Raw genomic sequence first — 22427 nt, 5'->3', positions numbered from 1 at the left:
AAAGAGAGTAATTTCAAAAAAAATAAAAAACAAAAGCCTAATCATGAAAATAATTCAATCGTTTTTGTGAATTTATAATTTTATTTAATTCTTTCAATTTTTGACAATTAGGTATAAATTATCTCAATTGAGTGTAATTTTATTTATCGATTTAGAAGAAGTGTGTTCATACTAATTTAATATGTTAAATGTCATATAATAATAATATTTGAGAGACTCACATGTACACAAAAATAGAAAAAAAAGTAACTTAGTTACACATAATCTATTTATTTTTTTTCTTTTTACATGTTACATTTTTTTTTTTACTTGTGTGTACATATCAATCTACAAATATTTTATTATTATATGACACTTGGTATGTCAATTTAATATAAACGCATCCCTTCTAAATTGATTTTATATATTAAATAAAATTACATCAAATTGAACCAATTTGAACCTAATTGCCAAAATTTAAAAGACTGGATAAAATTACAAATTCATGAAAAGAATTGAATAATTTTCGTAATTAGCCCTAAAATAAAATTTTCAAACTATTTATTTATTCAAATATTTATAGAGAGAAAAAAAATTTAATATCTAACTATTATGACAAATAAAAAAGAAAATGCGGATCGAGCGTGAGGTTAAGAGACTCAAGTTTATTCTTAAATCGCAGGTCTGACCTTTGTCTTTTTGAGTACTATGCTATTTTATTTCGCTTTTTTGTGGGTGTTTCCAACTTATTAGTTTAGTTATTTTTGTGTTTTATTCTAAAAGATCGTGATAAAGTTAGAGTTAGGCAAATTAATTTTTACACTTTAGAGAGTGATTCTTATAAATAAGTAACATTTCAGTTAAATCAAAATAACCAAATTAAACTGATCAAAATTGGCGATTTGGTTCGATTTAATCTGTATTTTGGCTAATTTTATTTTTCAAATTTAAGTGTTTTGGGTTTGTTCTCCGTGTTGAAAAGAAAATTAAAATAATAGAATTGATCAAAATGTCAAAAATGACATTATTTTTTGACCAAATTTTCAATTAGTTTGATTTAAATATCTGTTCGATCGGTTCGATTTGAGTTTGAAAAAAAAAAATCAGTTTATATAATTTAAATAATTCGATTAATTTAGTGTTTTTGAATCCACTTAATGCCACCGCTAGATTCGAGAGATGTCTTGGCCTCATTATAATGGAGTCAAATAACTATAGATAAAGACACCGAGTAGAAAGTGCCATGGCAATGGCCTCATGTGCAGGCATATTATAAGGGACCAAAGCAAGCACCCGTGAAGAGAGAGAACATCTCAAGACAAACCATCATTTTCATGTGGAGAATTATGTACTATGTTCTTTTCCAAGAATGATATACTTCTATACTATTATATAAATAAATATTAAATTTTAATATTATAAAACTCTTGTTAATAAAATATTTTTTAATTGAAAATACCATTTATGTATCTTGCTTAAAAAGTAAAAAATTAATTACATTAATAAGTGTTGCGTCTAAAAAAGAAAGTAAGTCCATATCTAAAGATATGCCCAATCCCAAAAGAAGAGGCCTAAAAGCCTCTTGAAAGAAGAAATTCGCAGAAATAAACTACAAGAGCATGAGGTTGTGGGATGATTGAGATTGAGGGACACTACTCTAGTGATCAAGAAATTTAAATGAGAGGTTTGCAAGAGACTTGGCTAAGGGATTGGTGTGGCCAAGAGGGCGACGAGGCCACATGAGGAGTAGTATGGCTAAGAGACTAAGAAGATCGAGCCAAGCATACCTCTAATGCATTCGCCTACAAATTTGGAAGAGAGTTAGAAATATTCATTGAAAATTGTGATTCTTCTTTCATCTGTCAGTTTCATCTCCCTTCTAAATAGGAGACTCCTCTTTTAACAAATGTACGCTCACAACTCTACAAAAACTACAACTCTATTAGCTATTTACACTTCATTCAAGAGATATTGACTTAAGCGTCGAGGCGCCCACATGCATGTGAGGTTCACCTACGCCTCTAATCGATTTCTTTCTTAGCAAGTCTCCAAAAGACTACATCTAAGACATTATCTCACACAAAAAAATTTATTATTGTATTTTGACAATAATAACAACAAGATTTAAACTCATAATTCTTAAACAAAAATTGATTTTTTTTAAACAATTTTAATGTTGCATTAAGTCTTATTTTGTTTAAAACTTTACGTAAAAAAATCAAAACGACTATTTAAATATCCGAGATTTTAGCGTATTTACTAAAATGTCTGTGCTATAGAAACCCCTATTTTCACTTCTTTTTTTTCAATAAAAATAATTTTAGATAAATCCTCTTATTAAAAAAAATTAATTAAATAGAATAAAAACAAGCGATTTCCATTAATTTTCTTTAAAACTCCTACTTTTTGCCTCACCTCAATTGGAAAAAATGGAATAAATTATTTTTAAAAAAAGTATAAAATATAAAATGAAATAATGGTGACAAAAGAGAAAGTCTAGTTGTGGGGTAGCCTAAAAGGCCAATCCGTGACCATAATTGTCTTATAGGCCGTGACTGTATGGGCTTGGTGATCTGAAAATTGAATTCTGTTCTAAATTAAGTGGTATTTCAAATGATTTTTCAATGCTTTTAATTTTACATTATTGGGTTATAATTTTTTTTTTTATATTTATTGTCTCTTTATGAATTTATGAAAATTGTGAAAGAACTTAGTCTCGGTTGGGCCAACGCAAGGCAAAATTTAAAAATCCCCCTTCGAGCGAGCTACTGCAACACAACTGATCATTTAGCCTTATAAATACAGGCTTTCCCTGCATGCGTGAGACATGAAATCATTTAGCCATTCCAATCATTCCAACTAATACTATTTGCTGGATTTGTCTATTTGTTTCTTGTTGCTCCTTTCGTCTCAAAATCGTTAGTAGATACGTACTTTTTTAAAAAATTTATTATATCTTGAGAGAATAGTCATGTTTACCTTTACACCATTTAAAAGGTAAAATTATCCTTAAAATCCGATGAATCTGTCACCCCTCAAACGTTGGATGTTTACAGACCACCCTTCTTCTCTTACCCTACAACAGATTTGAGAATGAACTTTAATCTTTTTTCCTCATAAAAATATATATGCATGCATGTGTGTGTTGGCAGAGAGAGATAGCCCATGACCATGAACTTTGTGGCCACTCAATGCTTCTCGTGACCAAACCAGGACCCACAAACAGACACATCCTGTAAATTCGAACAGCAAAGCAAAGCCAATCAGCCGTCTTCAGTCTTTTTATTCCCCTTTACATTAATTTCATCATCCCCTACTTCCATTCCACTGCATTCTTCTTGTTTGCAGTTCAGTACTGGTTTCTTCATGAATGACATAAATAGGCTTGTTGGGGTGATGCCTGTGCTTCCTTATTAATCTCCCATATACAGAGCAGATTTCCAGGACGCAGTTGATAACGTTACTCGTGAATTGGGATCATGGGAAGCCATGGAAGGCTTTGGTTTCTTAGTATGATTGTTCTTACCGTGTTTATTAATGATCTTGTTCTTTCAGAGGCTAAGAATGAGAAGAAGCTGCAGCTTCCATCTGCTGTTGTTGTGGGCACTGTCTACTGTGACGCTTGCTTCCAGGAGGGTTTCTCCAACACCAGTCACTTCATTTCAGGTTCATTATTCGTTTCCACCATTGATTAACATGGTTGAGCTCTTATATATTTTTCCTAAATTTCTACGATCGATCTGATCTGAATTCTTGTGCTCAATTAGGGGCCCTGGTTGCAGTAGAGTGTGGAGGCACGAGTTTCCGCCGGCAAGTCGAGACAAATGAGAAAGGAGATTTCAGAGTTCATCTGCCTTTCTCAGTATCCAAACACGCCAAGAAAATCAAGGGATGCTCCGCGAAGTTGATCAGCAGCAGCGAGCCCAATTGCGCAGTGGCCTCGCCGGCAGCTTCGTCTTCATCTTCACTCCATCTCAAAGCCAGAAACATTCAAGGAACTCACGTTTTCTCAGCTGGGCTTCTGGCATTCAAGCCTCGGAAACGGCCGGAGCTATGCAGCCAAAAACCAAAAGATGAATTCAGTGCCCAAAAATCCTTGAAACCAACTCCAAATGGAATAAGCTTCCCGCCGCAGCTTCAAGATCCTCCCGCTGGTCGAGGCCTCTTGCCTCCTCTACCGGAGCTTCCACCTCTGCCAGTTCAGCTCCCTCCTCTAACCCCTCTTCCAGCAATTCCAGGATTTCCTCCAGAAAGTTCTGGGCAGCCAAACACTGCAAGAAAATCTGAATTGCTGCCAAATGGAAAGGTGGAGCAGCAAGAATTAGTCCAGCCACTGCCACTAGTACCTTTGCTGCCATTGCCACCCGTCTTCGGGGTTCCGCTTCCTCCAAACCCGTTCCAGCCGCCGTCAGTGCTGCCACCAGCAATTCCAAATCCCTTACAGCCATCGCCGTCAATCCTTCCTCCCATTCCAATACTTCAGCCGCCGCCATCAATATTTCCTCCCAACCCATTTCAGCCATCGCCGCCATCTTTCAATCTGCCGCCGATACCCAGCCTGTTTCCTTCTCCTCCGCCGCCGCCAGCCTTCCCCTTTCCTCTTCCTCCAATATTCCCCGGCATTCCACCTGCAGCTCCTTCCTCCAAGAAAACCTCTAGCTCTCCTTGATCTAAAACCACTTAATTATCTAGCCATCTCTGTAAACTTCTCTAGCTAAGAATAAGTACTGTGACATGTATTTTCTCTTTTTGATCCTTCTGGTTATGATAATATGTATTACTTAACTGCCCTAATGATCATCAGATCAGTAGATTGCCTCTTTCTACGGTATTTCAGCCAATCTGATTTGCACCTATATATACTACTTGGCTTCAAAACAAAAACAGACGTGAGACTCAAGCGTGTCATTCAGTTGTTATTGTTTTGGGCTCGATCTATTAACAGTCCAGTTCCGGCCCTTATTTAGGTAACAATGAAAAACAAATGATGGACATAATTTGTCTAGATGCAGTTTCTTGAAAGTCAAATCATTATTTGTTACACCAGAGAATGATATATAACAATAGTATTTTTAACAAATCAAGCTCTTTTGCATAAAAGGTTTATATTGGGCACCATAATCGCTTGGGATGAACGTTTGTTAATCAAGATATGTGATAAAAAAATCAAGATATGAGATGCATCATTTCCAACATATTTGATCCGAAAATTATTTTAAATTTATTTTAATACTCCGTTATTTTACTCATTTTAACCAGCACTATCTTAGTAAAATATCAGATATATCCTACATCAGATAAGAAAGGGGAGATTTTGGACCATATAAATGAAGGGAAATAGTCAGTGCTCGAGTTTACATTGGATAAGAATGAACCATGATCAGTAGGCTATTAGCGTTACTAACTTGGGTGTAGTAGAAATGAAGTTGTTTTAAATGGGGAGCGACTCCATCAGCCAGATGCTGTGGTGTAGTGGTTATCACGTTAGTCTTACACACTAAAGGTCCCCAGTTCGATCCTGGGCAGCATCATCTCATCTCCATCGTGTTTTCTTCCTATGTTTTTGTCTTTCTAGACGTTCATTAAACTGGCCAAGAATGCTTTTTTCTCATTTCCCACTACTGTCTCATCCTATGTTGCACGGGGCCAAGAATGCTTTTTTCTCATTTTCCACTAATGTCTCATCCTATCCTATGTTATACTGAAACGTGAAACGTTTTCGATAGAAAATGAAAATGTGAAAATTGATATTTTTCTAAAAAAATAAGTATAAATAGAGTTCAAAACAGGAATAAAAAACGTTTTCGAAATGAGAAAACGACTTCTATGAAGTATTTCCATGCAACATAGGTCTCATCCACAAGTCCACTGCTTTAACCACCCCATTATTTGGTTTGACATTCAACAGTAAACAGACTCAAAACATTCTAAAAGGAGGACAACACTAGCCAAAAGCTTCCATCCCAGACCTCTTAATTCTGTTCTAAGCATAAAAATCCATCTAGCTAGCTAGTTCTACCTCAAGAAGCCACCCCCCCCCACCAAAAAAAAAAAAAAAAAAAAATTCAAACCTGGAACTCAGGAGAAGGATCGGTTCCCCCTAGAGAGTAGCATTGCTACAAGATCTGATTCTAGGAATATAGAGAACATTATACTGCCATGAGATAGCATTAGCAGCTCACTTACCGGCAGAAGGATGATACTGATCATAAGAACTTGCCACAACCCCGTTAGCGCAAGCCAAGTCCAATAGGTAGATAGGAACCTGAGAGTTAGGTTCCAGACTTCCAGTTTTGCAACCCACCGATCCGAAGACAAGGATTCAAGGTTAGCTTCAGATTGAATGTATTCGGGCTGTCTATAAACATGAACCCATGAACAGTTGGGCAAAAAACACTGTCCGGGATTGAAGCATGGAATGTTAACATTAACATGGAGATAACCTCGTAGAAGCACTGCAACCAACACCAAATAAACATTAAATGAACCAAATTTTGACGTCCAAATAGAACAAAAGAACAGGAAAGCACAAAACCTTGAACCTCAGTCATCGAAAAGGGTCTTTTATTCTAGCTAGGTCCATCTACTTCAAAACATTCACTAGCTAGCTTCTGCACAGACCCGAATACCTGTTCATTGCAAATGAACATTGAATAAAACGCTTCCAACTAACTAGGGTTCATCTATAATTTTGCTTTAAGAGATCATGGCAGCCAGGGGCACACGGAATTGAACTCTGGGAAGGGAAGTGTTGTCTCATAGCTAAAAGCCCATTAATGGTCAAGTAAGCCCAAAAGTCTAAAATAATTTTTTGAGTTAAAAAGCATAAATTTTCATATGCGGGGGGTCCCACACAAAGCGCACAAACACGATAAGTCCGACATTTAAAAATCTTTTTAAATATTCCAAGAAAATGATAGATAATTATCCATAACGAATTCTAAATTCTAAAATGATTATGAAATATTTGGATAAGCATTATCCTTAAGAAATTCTATCCCTAAAAAGGATAAGATAAATATCATCTATTAAGATAACTGTTATCTGTAATTCTGTTACATTTTAAATCATTTATATTTCTCTATAAATAGGCAAAAGGGGGAATGTCTTTGATATTATTTTAATACCGTTTCTTTCATCATATTCAAGATCTAACTAAAGTATCGGAGTGTTTGCGCGGGGATCTCCCCGCGCCCTCTGACTATTTTTCTATTTTTGCAGACTCAAGCGGCTTGTAGATGACGTTTCCATTCTACAAATTTATTGTTGTATCCATATCACAATAGAAAGAAAAAGCTAAATCGAGGAAAGAATGTAGGTAAATTTAATATATTTAGTGAAATTTAAGAATTTAACTATTTATTCATTAAATTTTAAATTATTATTACTTATTTATCGAACTTTGTAACTATTTATTTATTAAATTTTAAATTATTATTACTTATTTATCAAATTTTGTTCAACGTTAACCATTCATGTAACGCCCTGTTTTTCGAGTATGTAAAATCTCAGGACAATTCTAGGATAATTTTTTTTTTTTTAAAACTATTGCTAAATCATATCACTCTTTAAATAAATTCCAAAGGCTCCGTTCATTTATTTCCAAGGAGAATCATCATAAATATTAAATGCGGAAGCTAGAATCGAACCTAACATCATAACATTAATCATAATTCAGTGCTTACATCTCAAGAACATAAATTTCTCAACATGTCTTAATACATAACATAAGTTTTCAACTAACATTGGTCCCGTTTGTTGCAGCTTAATTAAAGAAATTATTACTTCTAACTTTTTAGATTATAGTTTCTAAAACTTAGAATAAGTTGTAAACTTGTTTGTTATAACTTCTCAGAAGTTGTAGTTAAACAGTTGTGGTGTTTGATACCATAAGCTGTAAAATAACTTATTTTTGTATAATTGTCCATAATACCCTTAATAGTTATAGAATGATAATTTAAAAATTAATTAATGTATATGTATAAGTTTCAAATGTTATAAAAAAAATTAATTAGTGTATAAAGAGAAAGGAAGATGGCGAGTGAGAAGAATAGATTTGAAAATGGAGATGGCGGTGGAGAAGAGAGACCATTGATTGTGTAGACAGAAGAGTAATTATTTGTTAAAAGCATGAGCAAAATTGTCAAAAAAATGTAACTGTTTAATCAGAAGTTGTAGAAGTTGGGGTACCCCAGCTTTGAAAAGGCCAGCTTCTACCCCCTCTAAAAGCTAGTAAAAGCTATAAGCTATATTCTAAAAGTTAAAACAAACACTACATACCCACTTTTTTGAAACTAGAAGCTAAAAGTTGTAGCTTTTAAGCTGCAACAAACAGGCCCATTAACCTTAAATAGGGTTCTACATCATCATTCCTCAAAACGTTCAGAATTCGAAGTAGTAGAATTTAAATACATGAGCTACATAACATACATTTAACTGATCATACAACTCATCATGCACTTTGCTAAGTGCCATTTCATGCCTCATTCATCCTCGTTTCTACTACAATCTCCATCTGGAAAGTTTGAATATTTCATGAGCAAAGCCCAAGTTAGATGATGAATCATCTAAGTAAGGGAAACAAAACATTTAATGCTCGTGTATATATGCAATGCACTTAACATCATAACTCTCATGTTTGAGTCGACTGCACCTTAAGATTACCTGCCATTTTTTCAGTCTCCCTGCCAGACCGGAGTGTATGGGTGCACCATTGGCAAAGCAACAGTGCCAGTACCTAATCCCAAACCCATGCAACGTATGACCGTAAATCTCATCATGCTCATATGCATAATTCATAAATCAAAACATATAAAATGCAATCTATATGACATACTCATAATAAGGCAGACAACATGATAAGATCATAAAGCTTGGTCTAGTTGGGAAGTACCACTTATCTTGTAAAAAGATAATTTTACCTCTAACGTAATTTTACCTCAAAATTTGCGTCGGACTTCCAATTGTACTCAATTATGAATCTTGACGTACCCTGGCACCATAATTACTTAAAAAAATCAGATTTCTAATTTCTCCAATTTCCTCCTATTATTTCCTCAAGATTATGAAATAAATACTTTCTCGTAAAATTTTCTCAATTTCTATTCACAATAATTCCTAAAACAATATTTCTAAGCCCCAGAAATTTTCTTATAATTTTAAAATCCATGTTCTATTTATTTCTCATTTTTTTCTTTGATTTTCAAACATCTATTGCCTCAAAAATCCATAATAAATACTAATAATGCATTTCTCTTCCAATTTCACTATCAAAAATTCTAGAATATCATTCTAATATTTCTGAAATTTTTAAAGAAATTTTTTAAGATAACTTACCTTCCCGCGGAGTGATTCAGTATTCTTTTATACTGAGATGAAGTCTCGGTTTGCATATCCAACAACGCTTTTTGCTACAAATTTTCACACGAACTACTAAATCCAATCTATAGGATTTTTCTCTATATTCTTTTTTTCTCTTTCTCAAATCTCTCTCTTACTCTCAAATCTTTCTTTCTTACAACCTTTCTCTTTCTAATTCAAGTCCTCAAACATTTCAAGTTTCCTCTATTTATAGAGGTTGAATTAAGTTTAGTATAATTGTAATGATCCACTATCTTTTATTATTTTAAAATTATTTTTCACTAAATCTCACTCATAATCTTTAATTATTTGTTCATACATTACTTTATCTTCCTTATTTTTCCATTAATTCACCAATTATCTTTGATTATTTGGTCACATTCTACTTTGTCTCCCACATTTCTCCATTAATTCATCATTTATCTTTGATTATTTGTCCATACCATATTTTGTCTTCCACATTTCTCCATTAATTTACCCATTATCTTTGATTATTTGTTCATACCATATTTTGTCTCTCACATTCTCTATTAATTCACCCATTATCTTTGATTATTTGTCCACACTCTACTTTGTCTCCACATTTCTCTATTATTTCACCCACTATCTTTAATTATTTTTTTACTTTAATTATTTTTCAACTAAATCTTATTTTGAATGGACTTTTCTTTCATTTAGTCCATAAATTTAAGCTCACTCTACTAACTCTAAGTCCATTTACTTAGCCTTTCATTTTTCAACTTAGCCCACTAACTATAATCCCATTTACTTAGCAATTTTTTTTTTTCAATTTAGCCCACTAATTCTAAGCTCATTTACCTAACATTTATTTATTTATTTTTATTTTTTTTAACTTAACCTACTAACTCTAAACCCATTTACTTAATATTTCATTTTTTAAGTTAGCCCACTAACTCTAAGCCCATTAGTTTTCTCAATTATAATTTTTAATTGATGTCAAAAAATATTTTAAATATAAAATTAATTATTATTATTCTCAAAATACTAGGATATTAGAATTCATCACTCGTTATATCACTGATTGATCTTACAAATGGAAAATGCTCACGTGGTTAAAAAAATTTAAATACACTTATTGAACTTTAAAAATATAACTATTTACTCATTGAATTTTGGAGTAAATTTAACATATACTCACTGAACTTTAAAAATATAATTACTCACCCACTAAACTTTGGAAGCAAACTACGTGGGAAAAGTAAAACCAAGAAACAGATAAAAAGGTCTGCTCAGATGATTCAATTCTGAAAGCAAATCAGAAACACCATAAAAAGGCTTGCTTAGGTGCCTTAATTTTGGAAGCAATGCATATGCAAAAACTCAACTCATATAACAGATAAAAATAGAATGCTTAGGTGTATTAATTCTTGAAGCAAACCAGTAGCAAAAACTCAAACTAATCAACCATTATCATTTAACCAATCAACAAATGAAAAAATTACAATTTTTTTTATTTCCATTAAGAACAATTAAATCCACAAAGATATATTCAATAATGAGACCAAGAGTTAAAAATTGATTACAAAAATCATATTTTATGCCAAAAATTAAGAGCTAAAAACTGATTACAAAAACTGTTTTCTATGCTAAAAACTAATAATCTTTGAAAACATCTTTGTGGATTTCATTATTTTTAATAGAAGAAAAAATTTGAATTTTTTTCATTTGTTGATTAGTTAAAGGATGATGATTGATTAGTTTGAGTTTTTGCTGTAAGTTTGTTTCAAAAATTAATGCATTTGAGTAGCTTGTTTTTATTTGTTGTATTGGTTGAGTTTTTGTATATGCATTGCTTTCAAAATTGAGGCACCTAAGTAGGCCTTTTATGATAATTTTTTGGTTGAGTTTATGCTTTTGGTTTGTTTCGAGAATTAAACTATCTAAGCATGCTTCTTTATTTAGTTTTTAGTTTTGGTTTTCTTGTTTGGTTTGTTTCTAAAGTTTAGTGAGTAAATAGTTATGTTTTTAAAGTTTAGTGAGTAAATAATTATATTTTAAAATTTAGTGAGTATATATTAAATTATTTAGCCACGTAAGCAATTTTCATTAATCACCTCAGATTTTGTTAGTCATGTGAACATTTTTTCGTTGATAAGATCAAATAGTAATATAACGGATAATAAACGGTTGACGTTAAACAAAATTCAGTAAATAAATAATAATATTTTAAAATTTAATAAGTAAATAATTATATTTTTAAAGTTTAATAAGTATATATTAAATTTAGTCATGGATATATACTAATTATTGGTTAATTGCACGAGGGACCTGTACTTTATGATTTATTACCTCAAAAACCGATGCAATTTATCAAAAAGGAAGGAGTAAGTGACAAATAACTTGAGCGTACATTGCTTCGGCATCATTTTTCAGTAAAATCCCCCCCCCCCCCCCCCCCCCCCCCCGGCTCTGTATAAAGCGGAGGAAAGGATTCTTCCTTCCCGTGCCGCAAAAGAGAGCATTCCCACCAATTTCCCGGTGATACCGAGCTGGGATCTTGTCGGGAAGTTCACCGTGTAAATTCGAATCTTCATTCGTTGAATTTCCTTCGGCCGATCAATGCAGATTAGGAGCAGTTTTTAGTTAAAATACATGTATGTGTATGTGGGTGAAAGAATGTCGAAGGCTATTGCCGAAGTCGCTACAGGAATCTGTTTTGAGGCGAAAATCCTTGGTGGGTTCGTTGTGAAACTTTAGGTAGTTGTCCGTGAGAACTGTTTTTTCATTTCTATCTTCTTTCTGTTTTCTTGAATTTCGAGGATTCTAGCGGCCGTTCTTGAGATTCGAGAACTGTGTTTTCGTTTTCTACTGGTTCTACAATTATATGGTCATTAATGTCTCTGGGTTTTGTGGGATATCTTTAGTTTTTCAAGGCAATGTGCACATGTTGATTAAGGTTGCAGATTCGTCTCGTTTTGCGGAAATGAGAGAAAAAAAAATTATGTTTTAGATCACTACTGATATAGAGTCTGTTCTGTTTATTTTTCAATTCTGGGGGGTTCAATACAGCAATAAATTCAAGGGCTTTGGTACATTTGGAGGGCGTAGTTTCCCCCAATTTGAGATCAAATTGGTGGTTCTACAATGTGTAGATTAGAGCAGTGTGATGACGAGTGCAAGTGTGGAGAAGAAAAAGAGGGAAGGCCTGAGATAAGCATGAAGTTCTTGGGTGAAGCCAAGTCAAAGAAATCGAGATTGATGATGGTTTCAAGGGGACAAACCCAATTCAAGCTGTGGATGTTTCGAGGAATGACAATTGTGCTATGGACTTGTATTATTCAGCTAATGGTGTTGGGCGAGATGTGGAGGCCGAGATTGTTTAAGGGTTGGCCTTGTTTTCATTGTTCTGCTATGTTGGCCGATCACAAATTCTCTTCTGTTCCACTCCCTGTTGTTCCTCCACCAAAAAGTGAGTTTCTGGCCTGTGATCTTTGTTTTAATTGTCTGTTAATCTTTTCAGATTGGAGCAATTAGTTTTGGGTCCTCGAGTTTTAATTAATTATCTTGTGTTGATGCTTTTGCTTATTTAAATTTGGAAACTCACAAGATTTTGAATCTACCTTGAGCTCAACTTTGCTTTCGGTATTTTTTCTCCAAAAGTTTTTGTCCCTTTCCTTTCTTCATTTTGTGGTTTCATTTCTGTTGGTTCTGTTGCACTGATGTCTTGTCTATTTATGAAATTACAGTTATGTACTAGGAGTTTTATTGTTCTTTATCAAATTTTTTATGGCTTCTTTTTTTTTTTTTTTTCTAGTGAAAACCAGTTTGTTCAATTAGCTGAAGGAAATTGCACTTTTTTTTTGTTGTTGTTGACAATTATTTGTTTCTGTCTTGGTGCACGGCTATCTTCAATTTTTCAGTATTTCGTCTTTGAAGTTTCTGCTAGTGCAATTCTTAACATAGTCTGTCCATTCATTGCTGTTGCTTGCAGGGATTTATAAGAACAATGGCTATCTTATGATTTCTTGCAATGGAGGACTCAACCAAATGCGAGCTGCAGTAAATTGCTATTACCTAGTCATATTCAGTTTCATTCCAAAGATTAACTTCTTTTACTGTTTCTTTTATTTGTTAATGTCTATCTTGTGTTTTCACAATAACTTATGTGACTGCGCTTCAGATATGCGACATGGTTGCTATTGCCAGACATCTGAATGTTACCCTTATCGTCCCAGAGCTGGATAAAGCCTCCTTCTGGGCTGATCCAAGGTTGGATTTGTTAATTTTGCCACTCTTGATTGAACATTTTGAAGTTGTAGCACAGATATCTCATAATAAGCGCATTCTGAATTCTTCACAGCTGTTAAAGAATGTTGTTTATTTGGCAGTGAGTTCCAGGACATATTTGATGTTGATCATTTCATTACGTCTTTGAGGGATGAGGTCAGAGTTCTCAAAGAGCTACCAGCAAGACTTGAAAGGAGAATTGAACTGGGAAAGCTCTACTCCTTGCCACCTATTAGTTGGTCTGACATTTCCTACTATCGTAATCAGGTTGGTTTTGTTTACTTCAGTATGCATCCTTTTGGACATTTCCTTTTGGCTACTTCAGGTTGGTTTGGTTTTGACATTTCCTTTTGGTTTTGTTTCCTACTATCGTAATATTTTCTCCCCTTCAATCCCATGCTTTAATGGTCTCAAAATGTTTATGAACAGATTCTTCCTCTGTTGAAGAGGTATAAAGTTGTACATTTAAATAAAACTGATGCTCGGCTTGCCAATAATGGGCTCTCTCTAGAAATCCAGAAGTTGCGCTGTAAAGTAAATTTTAGTGCTCTGAGATTCACTTCCCAGATTGAGGAATTGGGTAGAAGGGTTGTTAGGATTCTGAGACAGAATGGCCCCTTTCTTGTCCTCCATCTTAGATATGAAATGGACATGTTGGCTTTCTCCGGCTGCACTCATGGTTGTCAAGATGAGGAGGCAGAAGAATTGACAAGAATGAGGTAATAGTTTTTTCCCCCTTATTTGTTTAAAGAAAACAGTCGATTTGAAACTTCTTTTTCAGTTGTCATCCTCTTATTAATTTCTGCAAATCCCAAATTACTAGATATGCTTACCCCTGGTGGAAGGAAAAAGTTATCGATTCTGACCTCAAAAGGAAAGAAGGGTTGTGCCCTTTGACACCTGAGGAAGCTGCTTTGACATTAAGGGCACTGGGTATTGATCGCAATTTTCAAATTTACATTGCTGCTGGAGAAATTTATGGTGGAGAAAGGCGAATGGCAAATTTGGTGGCAGCATTTCCAAATTTGGTCAGTAGTTAGGAGCTATTGGTTTATTTGCACATTGTGTTATTGGGGAAATCCTGCAACAATTTGCTTTGATTTCGTGAAACAGGTTAGAAAGGAGACCCTGCTGGACTCCTCAGAGCTGCAATTTATCCAGAACCACTTGTCCCAGATGGCAGCACTTGATTATCTGGTATCTTTGGAAAGCAATATATTTGTCCCTACCTATGATGGAAATATGGCCAAAGTCGTAGAAGGCCATCGGAGGTAACATCAATGCTACATCTATTTTATGAATCTTTGTCACTCATTATTCTCCACCCAATGATTTAGTAGAATTGAGTTTTTCTCTCCTTGATTCTCTCTTTTACTAGAGCAAAAGAAATAAGGAATTTGGATAATAGCTACCCTAATAGCTCCTGCACCTTCTCTTTTCCACGTCTGTTTTTTTGTTGTCTTCCACTCTCATGCAATTAAGTCCTAGTTGAATCTTATGTTTTGGCGATTTTAGGTCAGACGAGCTCTAAATAACAGTTGTGGATGCTTAATCTTTCTTTTCCCATGAACAAATATAGCTATATAGCTACTGATATCCTTTTTCTCTCATATTTATGTTCAAATCCATGGTTCTATCTGAAAATCTTTATCTCACAACCTTCCAGATTTTTGGGGTTTAAGAAGACCATTCGATTAGACAGGAGGCTTCTTGTTGATTTGATAGATCAACACACCGAAGGATCATTGAGCTGGGCAGATTTCTCCTCCCTCGTGAAGGAGGCTCATGCAGAACGAATGGGGAGCCCCCATGAACGGCGAGTTGTGATTCCAGAACGACCAAAGGAAGAAGACTACTTCTACGCCAATCCTCACGAGTGTCTGCAACAGTCCCGGTAGCTGTCCAAGAAGTATGTGCTAGCTATTCTTGACATTAGATGCCATTTCTGTTGATCTTAAACTGTTCGTGGCTCATGTGTTTACATCTTAATAGCATTTACACTTGGGTAGAACCAAGAAGCTCTCACAGAATTCATCGAATAATAAGACTGATGTACAGAAAGACAACAACCACGCTGCCATAGTGAGTCAAATCCCAGATCAGTTAGTTACATATGTAAAGAAAGGAATACGAATAGTGATTAAATTCAGCTACTTCTTCAATGTTTGCTTGCTTGCTTGCTTTGTATCAATTCTCACTCTCTGCTGCTATTTTAGATTTCAAGCGGGCGATACAGCAATAAGAGAAACGATATTCGTACAGAATTTTTGTGAAGAATCAATCCAACCCACCCGGGAATATGGTGTCCCAGCAAGTATGATTGATATTGTTTTCGTCTGAAATGAAACCTTTGTTTCGTCTGGATGTTACAGTAGGTATGCGATTCGAAAGTGGGGGCTGATAATGGGGGAAGAGTGGGTGAACCAATACCTGTAATTTGTGGTGATAAACAAATGTGGGTGGTGGTGGTGGCGGCGGCCATTTGGCTCCTCAATGGGGCTGTTGTCTCGGGGCCACAATTATGGTTGACTTGCGAGGAGTTGGTGAATTTGCATCAACTTTCAATTCGAAGCACTCTCCAAGTCATTTTGAGTGGCCAATATGGTATCAAACCACTACTTCCTATCTTTCAAAGATGAATTGATTGAACTTGCTTTGAGCTTATTATTATTGTTGTTGTTGGTGTTGTTGTTATATATAGAAGGGCGGTTCGTGTTTTGTATGTATAAAAAAATAAATATTTTGTTGTCTATTTCTCTATTTTGAGTAGAGTTGGGAAATGGACGGGTCGGGCCGAGCTAGGCCGCCTTGCCTCCCGCTTGGCCCACCCATTTTGTGGGTTAGGTTGAATTTGGTTTGTGAGGGATGCAGGCCAAACAATGGGAAATGGGGATCGGTACGGCCCTATGACCCTTAGTAAATAAGTCAAGGCGGGTTGAGCCAAGCCATTTTGGTGGCCCACTCCTATTTTTGGTGGGTTAGGCTGGGTCACGGGCCACAAAGTACTAGCCTGATCCAACTCGTTTGCTACAGTATCGAGCCGGATTAGGAGATAGGCTGGCCGGGCGCGTCTATGGGCTGCCCAGCCTATTTTCCAACTCCAACTCTAATTTTGAGTCACTTGATAACTAAGAGTTAATATTATATATGTTAATTCACGTGAAATGGTTATTCAAATTATAAATATATTCTACATTTTAAGTGTCTTTTTAATGAATAATCAAAGGTTGGCAATATAATTGTTAAGACTTGCATCAGAAGCATAAATAGTGTTTAAGGAAGTGGTATGTTAAATGAATTCAGATTATAAAAATGAAGAAAATCTCTCTTTTAACATTTGTATATGATTTTTTTAATGTCAGATGGACTACTCATATATATATATATATATAGATATATTAGTAGATTGTCATTTAAAAATGTTAAAAATCTATACATAATGGAGGATTTCCCTTTCGTTGTCCATTAAAGAGAATTAAATTCCAAAAGTCCATTAAATAAATATATGATGATAATAACAACTATTTTATCAAACTGCATTAATTTTATTTTTAAATTTAAAAATCTGTGGTAATTCTTAAAATTCTAAAATTCCACTATCAATCATCAACCAAAAGTCTTGATATTAATTAAAGGATATGATAAATTGCACTCGAGACCCTTGGATTTCTTAAAAAGACATAAACACCCTTAGCTTATTTGAAATGACAAGAACTCCCCAGTCCCCATGATGTTAGCATGTTGCATAAGATAACCATTTTACCACTATTTTAAAAAAAACACGCACACTGTCTCTCTCTTCTCACACACACACTTATTGACTCACACACTCTCTCTCTCATTTGGTGCATATAAATAAATAAAAAAAATAAATACAATACAAAAAAAATGGAGAAATAATATTTTTCAAAAATATAAAAAATAAAATGAGAAAAACAAGTAAATAAAAATAATATAATTTTTTTTGTAAATATAATTTTTAATATAAAAAATTATTTAATAAAATATATATATAAATTTCATATCCAAACAAACATAAACATAATTTCTAATATTTATGAATTATGGTTTATTAATTAAAAACAAACAATAAATTTAAAAAAAAATCAAATATAATACAAATAATAAATTTAAAATTTTACTTACTTTTAAAAATATAAAATAAATTTAAAAATTTTAAGTTAGAGACAGAAAAATTTTCTTATCTAATTAAGTTACAGATTAAAATGAGTTTTTGATATTTTTTTAATATTATAAAATTATTTTGAAATATTTTTTAAATTACAGAAATGGTTCAAATACGTTTTTTTTTTGCTATTTTTGAACTTTTGAAAACGAAAACATTTTGGAAGTACCAAAACGACACCTCCAAAATATTTCTATACATCATAGTGTCTTTCTATCTCTCTCTCTCAAAACCATAGTTTTGTGTTTGCAGGATTAATAAGATTTTATAATAATCTTATATTGCCAAAAGTGAGAAAAAAAAAGAGACAGAAGAAAATAATGAAATTTTATGACAATTGTAACAACTCTTCTTCACAATCTTAACAAAAAGACATATATATATATATATCCTACAATAACCTCATTACTTATGGAATCAAAAGTTTATTAATATGTGAAATTCCAAAATGGCTATCAAATCAAAAGCTTATTAAATGATATTTCTATATTACATTGTATACCCTATTTTGTCCAAAATGATGTTTTTGATATTCTGTCTAATTAGAAATATTACATCTATTGTAACACTTTAATTATTCAATTAGATTTTTTATATTCATTCATTCTCAAGAAATTAAAAAAGATTATGAACTATCTGCCTATAAGGTTTTCATTTTTGGCTAACCATGGAAATAATTCAATTTTTTTTGCAAATTGAAAATTTTATCTAATATTTTCAATTTTGACAATTAGATCTAAATTACCTTAATTGAGTGTAAGTCTATCTAACATCTAAAATTGATTTAGAGAATGTGCACTCATATTAATTTGTCATGTCAAGTGTGATATAATAATAATATTTTTGAGACCCACATGAACATAAAAGTAAAAAAAAAAATGTAACATGTAAAAAGAAAAAAATAAATACATTATGTGCAACAAGATACATTTTTTGTTATATATGTGCCTCTCACAAATATTGTTATTATATAATACTTGATATATTGAGTCAACATAAACATATTTAATTTTACATATTAAATAAAATTGTACCCAATTAACCCAATTTAAATTTAATTATCAAAATTAAAAAAGATTAAATAAAATTATAAATTTATAAAAAGAATAGAATTATTTTCATGATTAGCCTTTCATTTTTGAGAAAATGATTGACAAATTAGATTTTTCGAGTAGAAATTTCATTTTATATGTCAAAGCCAAAGTATTTAGATTTCCTATTATACAATATATTTGATGTTTAATGACAATATGTAGTGCATTAATTAATTTATACTACATCTGAAAGCATCAAATTATGAGATTGCATGTAAGAAAAGCCTAATTATGGAAACAAGCTTTTCAGCTACAATATTCACTCACAAAAGAACATATTAATGCCATTTAACTTTAGAAATTGGTTAGCATTTGTAGCCTAAATGAATAATTTCCAGCAAATAATCATCCTTCGGCCACATTTTCTAGGCAACCAAACACACTATATATATTGATGATCAGTTTCCTTTCACAAGACAAGAGTACAGGGGAGGAAGATGAAGATTAATCCAGTTCAACTTGCAGTCTCCTGTTTGATTATTTCGTTCCACCTTCTTGCAGCAGCAAGCCCAGAAGAAGATCATCGTGGTAAACTGCTTGCTCCTGCTTTGTACATTCTGGGCGATTCATTGGTTGACAGCGGCAACAACAACCTGTTGCCAACTTTAGCCAAAGCCAACTTCAAGCCTTATGGAGTCACCTTCTGCAGAGGACCCACTGGAAGATTCACAAATGGCAGAACAGTTGCAGACTTTATAGGTATATATATATATAGGGCTCTTGAATCAAAAGAAAAAGGGAAATTAATTTAATGTATATCAGATATATCATTTTCCTTCCACAAATCAAAACCCTTCTTGTTGTCGTCGTTGTTCTTCTTCAGCTGAGTTTCTTGGGCTGCCATATCCTCCACCGTACATGGATCTCCGGGGACTGTTGCCGGCGACGGGGATGAATTATGCATCAGGGTCGTGCGGCATTCTATACGAGACTGGAAAAGTTATTGTAAGAGACTGATGACAATTTTTTTCTCCTCATTTTTTGTTTTGGGTTTGTTTCCATCATTAAATCAATATTCTTAAAACTCTTAAAAAGCGTAACATTATGTAACATTAATTTGATGCAATTGTCAGCTTCCTATAAGGGCTTTGGAGCATTGGTAATCTTTTATTCAGTCAGTAAATATTGATGATCCCAGTCATTGTTCCGAAAGCTCTTCTGGTTGGCAGCCCTTAGAGCCTAATTTTTATAGTGGCGGGTGGTTATGCTGCTTCTGTAAATGCATTTAATGGAATGAATGGCATCATAATGCGCGTGCGCACACACGCACACGCGCACACACACACACTTGTAATGCTGTTAATAAAGTTGCTGTTTATGGATCAATGCATCAATTAATGTGAATATGTCAAATTAATGGATGTTTGCAGGGAAAATGCTTAGCATTGGGTGATCAGATTAATTTGTTTGAACAAACAGTAACAACAGGCTTACCCATATTGTATCAACATAACCAGAAACAGCTCTCAGAGTACTTGGCCAAGTCCTTATTTGTGGTCGCTATAGGCAGCAATGACTACATCAACAACTACCTTCAACCCCATTTGTATGCCTCAAGCACACTTTACTCTCCTCAGGCATTTGCCCAACATCTCATTGATTCTCTGTCCCAGAAGCTTCAGGTCAATCCATATATATATATGGGTTTTCTTCATTAGTTGAAAGTATGCATCATTACATTAATTTAGCACTGATTTTGCTTGATTTGTTTCCTTGTAGAGGTTGCACGAACTGGGAGCTAGAAAAGTGTTGGTATTTGGGATTGGACCAGTTGGATGCATACCATCAATTGCAAAGGCACAGGAACACAATGGAAAATGCGTGGAAGAAGTGAACAGGATGGTGACCTTGTACAATGACAAGCTGGGTCCAATGCTGAAGAATTTGACAGCCAGCCTCCCAGGCTCCAACTTCATTCTTGGGAACATTTACATGTTCTCCTACAGTTCCATCCAAATTCCCACCACCATTGGTAATTAGATCTCATATTTGAAACAAGTTTGCAACTTCAGTTTCTGTTTGCCAGATATCAATCACTATTATTATTGCTGATTTTCACTTGCTGATCATGGTCATCAGGATTGACAGATTCTAGAAATCCATGCTGCATAACCTGGGCAAATGGAACATCAGCTTGCGTTCCTAGGCTGGAGCCATGCACCAACATGGACAAACGCTTCTTCTGGGATGGCTTTCATCTCACTGAAGCTGTGTATAAAATTGTGGCTTCAGACTGCATCAACAACTCCTCGGTTTGCTGGCCAACAAGCCTCAAAGATCTAGTAAAAATCTAAACATCAGACTCTTTTATGTTTTTCTTCTGGGTAAGTTGAAGAAATTAAGGATTTCCTTCCAGACCGTTTCTCTTTTGTTGTTGTCGTATTTGAAAGGGTTTGGATATGCTGCAAAGTATAGGTTTGGGTAGGGAAGACTTTGTTGTTTCCCTGTTGATTAAAGATTTCTTCTCTGAAGTCGAGCTAACATCATGATTTTTCTTTCAATAGTTTCTTTTCATATATATATATATATATATATATATTCCACAAATCTTTATGCAAACATAAAACATAAAACATTATTGTTTCATGCCAAGAACAGCGAAGAATATAAAGAATGAGAAAAAGGGTGTCCTTGGGCCTGTAAAACACAGAAAAGAGCCAGTAATAGACTTGGAAATGAGCCACAAATGGACCATTTTTGGGCTTCTTTCATTTCTGGGGTATGTTTATGTTTATACTTGGCTGTTCCAACCAGGAGAAGACATGAAAAATGGAGCACAATCTGGTTTTATAGTTCTTTTAGAGTTCAGAACCCAACTCAAAGATAGGGTTCCACCACCTGGCCTATATGTATTAAAAAATGAGTCCGGGCCACATCTAAACTTAGGGAGGGGAAGAAAACTGTAAACATAACTTAAAAATGCATATTTTGGTAGGAGTATGGTGGTTTAAGCTTCATGCTCAAGTGGTTTAACTTCTTGTTCAATTAATCTTAAAAATGCACGCATTACTGTTACTGCCATTGTAATTAAGAAAAAAAATTAGTTGATACATATCAAAATCTTTTTATTAAGTGAAATACATGTGTGATTAAATTTTAATTTGAATCAAAATCAAGGGACCTTAATTCTAATATTAACCATAATCGAATTTCTTTCGGTTCAGTTCGATCTCGATCCAAGATGAAAAATTGGTTAGGGTTATTAAATATTAATGATAATAATTTATAATAATAAATAATATTACATATTAATAATGCTTAAAGTGTTAAATAAGGCAGAATACATAATACATTGTATATAAATTATATATATAATATTTTTCAAAAATTTTATAATATGAAGAAAAAAAAAAAGAGTAGAGACCAAATTTGGACTGAATTAGATTGAACGGAATTAATTTAATTCCAATTCTAATTGGTTTAATTTTTAGTTTGAACTCTTTGCGAATTTCATTCCCAATTTGGTTTAGGACAAGTTCGGTCCAGACCGAACTGAACGAACATCTCTTAGGAAAATATGAGTTGTGTTATTTTGAATATCTTAATTAGATTTTTAGAGG

The 22427-nt window shown here is 33.7% G+C and overlaps 3 protein-coding genes and 1 non-coding gene across 8 annotated transcripts; all 4 read left to right on the top strand.

Annotated features, from left to right (window-relative positions):
* Positions 1–3236: 3236 nt before the first annotated feature.
* Positions 3237–4820, top strand: LOC127810580 (pollen-specific leucine-rich repeat extensin-like protein 4). The gene is made up of 2 exons (XM_052350125.1): positions 3237–3645; positions 3747–4820. Exons 1-2 carry the CDS (start codon positions 3459–3461, stop codon positions 4646–4648), a joined length of 1089 nt encoding a protein of 362 aa, XP_052206085.1. The 5' UTR covers positions 3237–3458; the 3' UTR covers positions 4649–4820.
* Positions 4821–5437: 617 nt separating this feature from the next.
* On the top strand, positions 5438–5510 carry TRNAV-UAC (transfer RNA valine (anticodon UAC)). The gene has a single exon. It is a non-coding gene; the product is annotated as a tRNA-Val (tRNA).
* A 6260-nt stretch (positions 5511–11770) lies between these two features.
* LOC127810670 (rhamnogalacturonan I rhamnosyltransferase 1-like) lies at positions 11771–16739 on the top strand. 5 transcript variants are annotated; one of them, XR_008025518.1, is made up of 10 exons: positions 11771–12057; positions 12370–12769; positions 13292–13359; positions 13481–13569; positions 13689–13854; positions 14017–14306; positions 14411–14615; positions 14701–14858; positions 15254–15669; positions 15804–16722. XR_008025518.1 is itself a non-coding variant. In XM_052350262.1 (9 exons), exons 1-8 carry the CDS (start codon positions 12445–12447, stop codon positions 15483–15485), a joined length of 1533 nt encoding a protein of 510 aa, XP_052206222.1. In that variant the 5' UTR covers positions 11771–12444; the 3' UTR covers positions 15486–15496; positions 15804–16722. The 5 variants fall into 5 exon arrangements, 2 of the variants coding, with proteins under 2 accessions (XP_052206222.1, XP_052206220.1); XR_008025517.1 differs by having other exon boundaries at positions 11771–12769; positions 15254–15496; positions 15580–15669; positions 15804–16720; XR_008025516.1 differs by having other exon boundaries at positions 11771–12769; positions 15804–16721.
* A 2565-nt stretch (positions 16740–19304) lies between these two features.
* Positions 19305–21338, top strand: LOC127810023 (GDSL esterase/lipase 7-like). The gene is made up of 5 exons (XM_052349242.1): positions 19305–19566; positions 19691–19812; positions 20238–20489; positions 20587–20839; positions 20947–21338. Exons 1-5 carry the CDS (start codon positions 19305–19307, stop codon positions 21159–21161), a joined length of 1104 nt encoding a protein of 367 aa, XP_052205202.1. The 3' UTR covers positions 21162–21338.
* Positions 21339–22427: the final 1089 nt, after the last annotated feature.

The sequence above is a fragment of the Diospyros lotus genome, chromosome 9, assembly GCF_014633365.1.
Source record: "Diospyros lotus cultivar Yz01 chromosome 9, ASM1463336v1, whole genome shotgun sequence".
Taxonomy (NCBI): Eukaryota; Viridiplantae; Streptophyta; class Magnoliopsida; order Ericales; family Ebenaceae; genus Diospyros; species Diospyros lotus.
Note: the sequence above shows the minus strand (reverse complement) of the source record. Positions and strands in the feature narration are given on the sequence as shown.

Coding starts and splice junctions, on each gene's coding strand:
- LOC127810670 (XM_052350260.1), top strand. CDS start 12,445: ATGTGTAGATTAGAGCAGTGTGATGACGAGTGCAAGTGTGGAGAAGAA. Junction 12,770..13,291: donor TGTTGTTCCTCCACCAAAAA/GTGAGTTTCTGG, acceptor TGTTGCTTGCAG/GGATTTATAAGAACAATGGC. Junction 14,616..14,700: donor TGGCAGCATTTCCAAATTTG/GTCAGTAGTTAG, acceptor TTCGTGAAACAG/GTTAGAAAGGAGACCCTGCT.
- LOC127810023 (XM_052349242.1), top strand. CDS start 19,305: ATGAAGATTAATCCAGTTCAACTTGCAGTCTCCTGTTTGATTATTTCG. Junction 19,813..20,237: donor ACGAGACTGGAAAAGTTATT/GTAAGAGACTGA, acceptor GGATGTTTGCAG/GGAAAATGCTTAGCATTGGG. Junction 20,490..20,586: donor CTCTGTCCCAGAAGCTTCAG/GTCAATCCATAT, acceptor GTTTCCTTGTAG/AGGTTGCACGAACTGGGAGC.
- LOC127810580 (XM_052350125.1), top strand. CDS start 3,459: ATGGGAAGCCATGGAAGGCTTTGGTTTCTTAGTATGATTGTTCTTACC. Junction 3,646..3,746: donor CACCAGTCACTTCATTTCAG/GTTCATTATTCG, acceptor GTGCTCAATTAG/GGGCCCTGGTTGCAGTAGAG.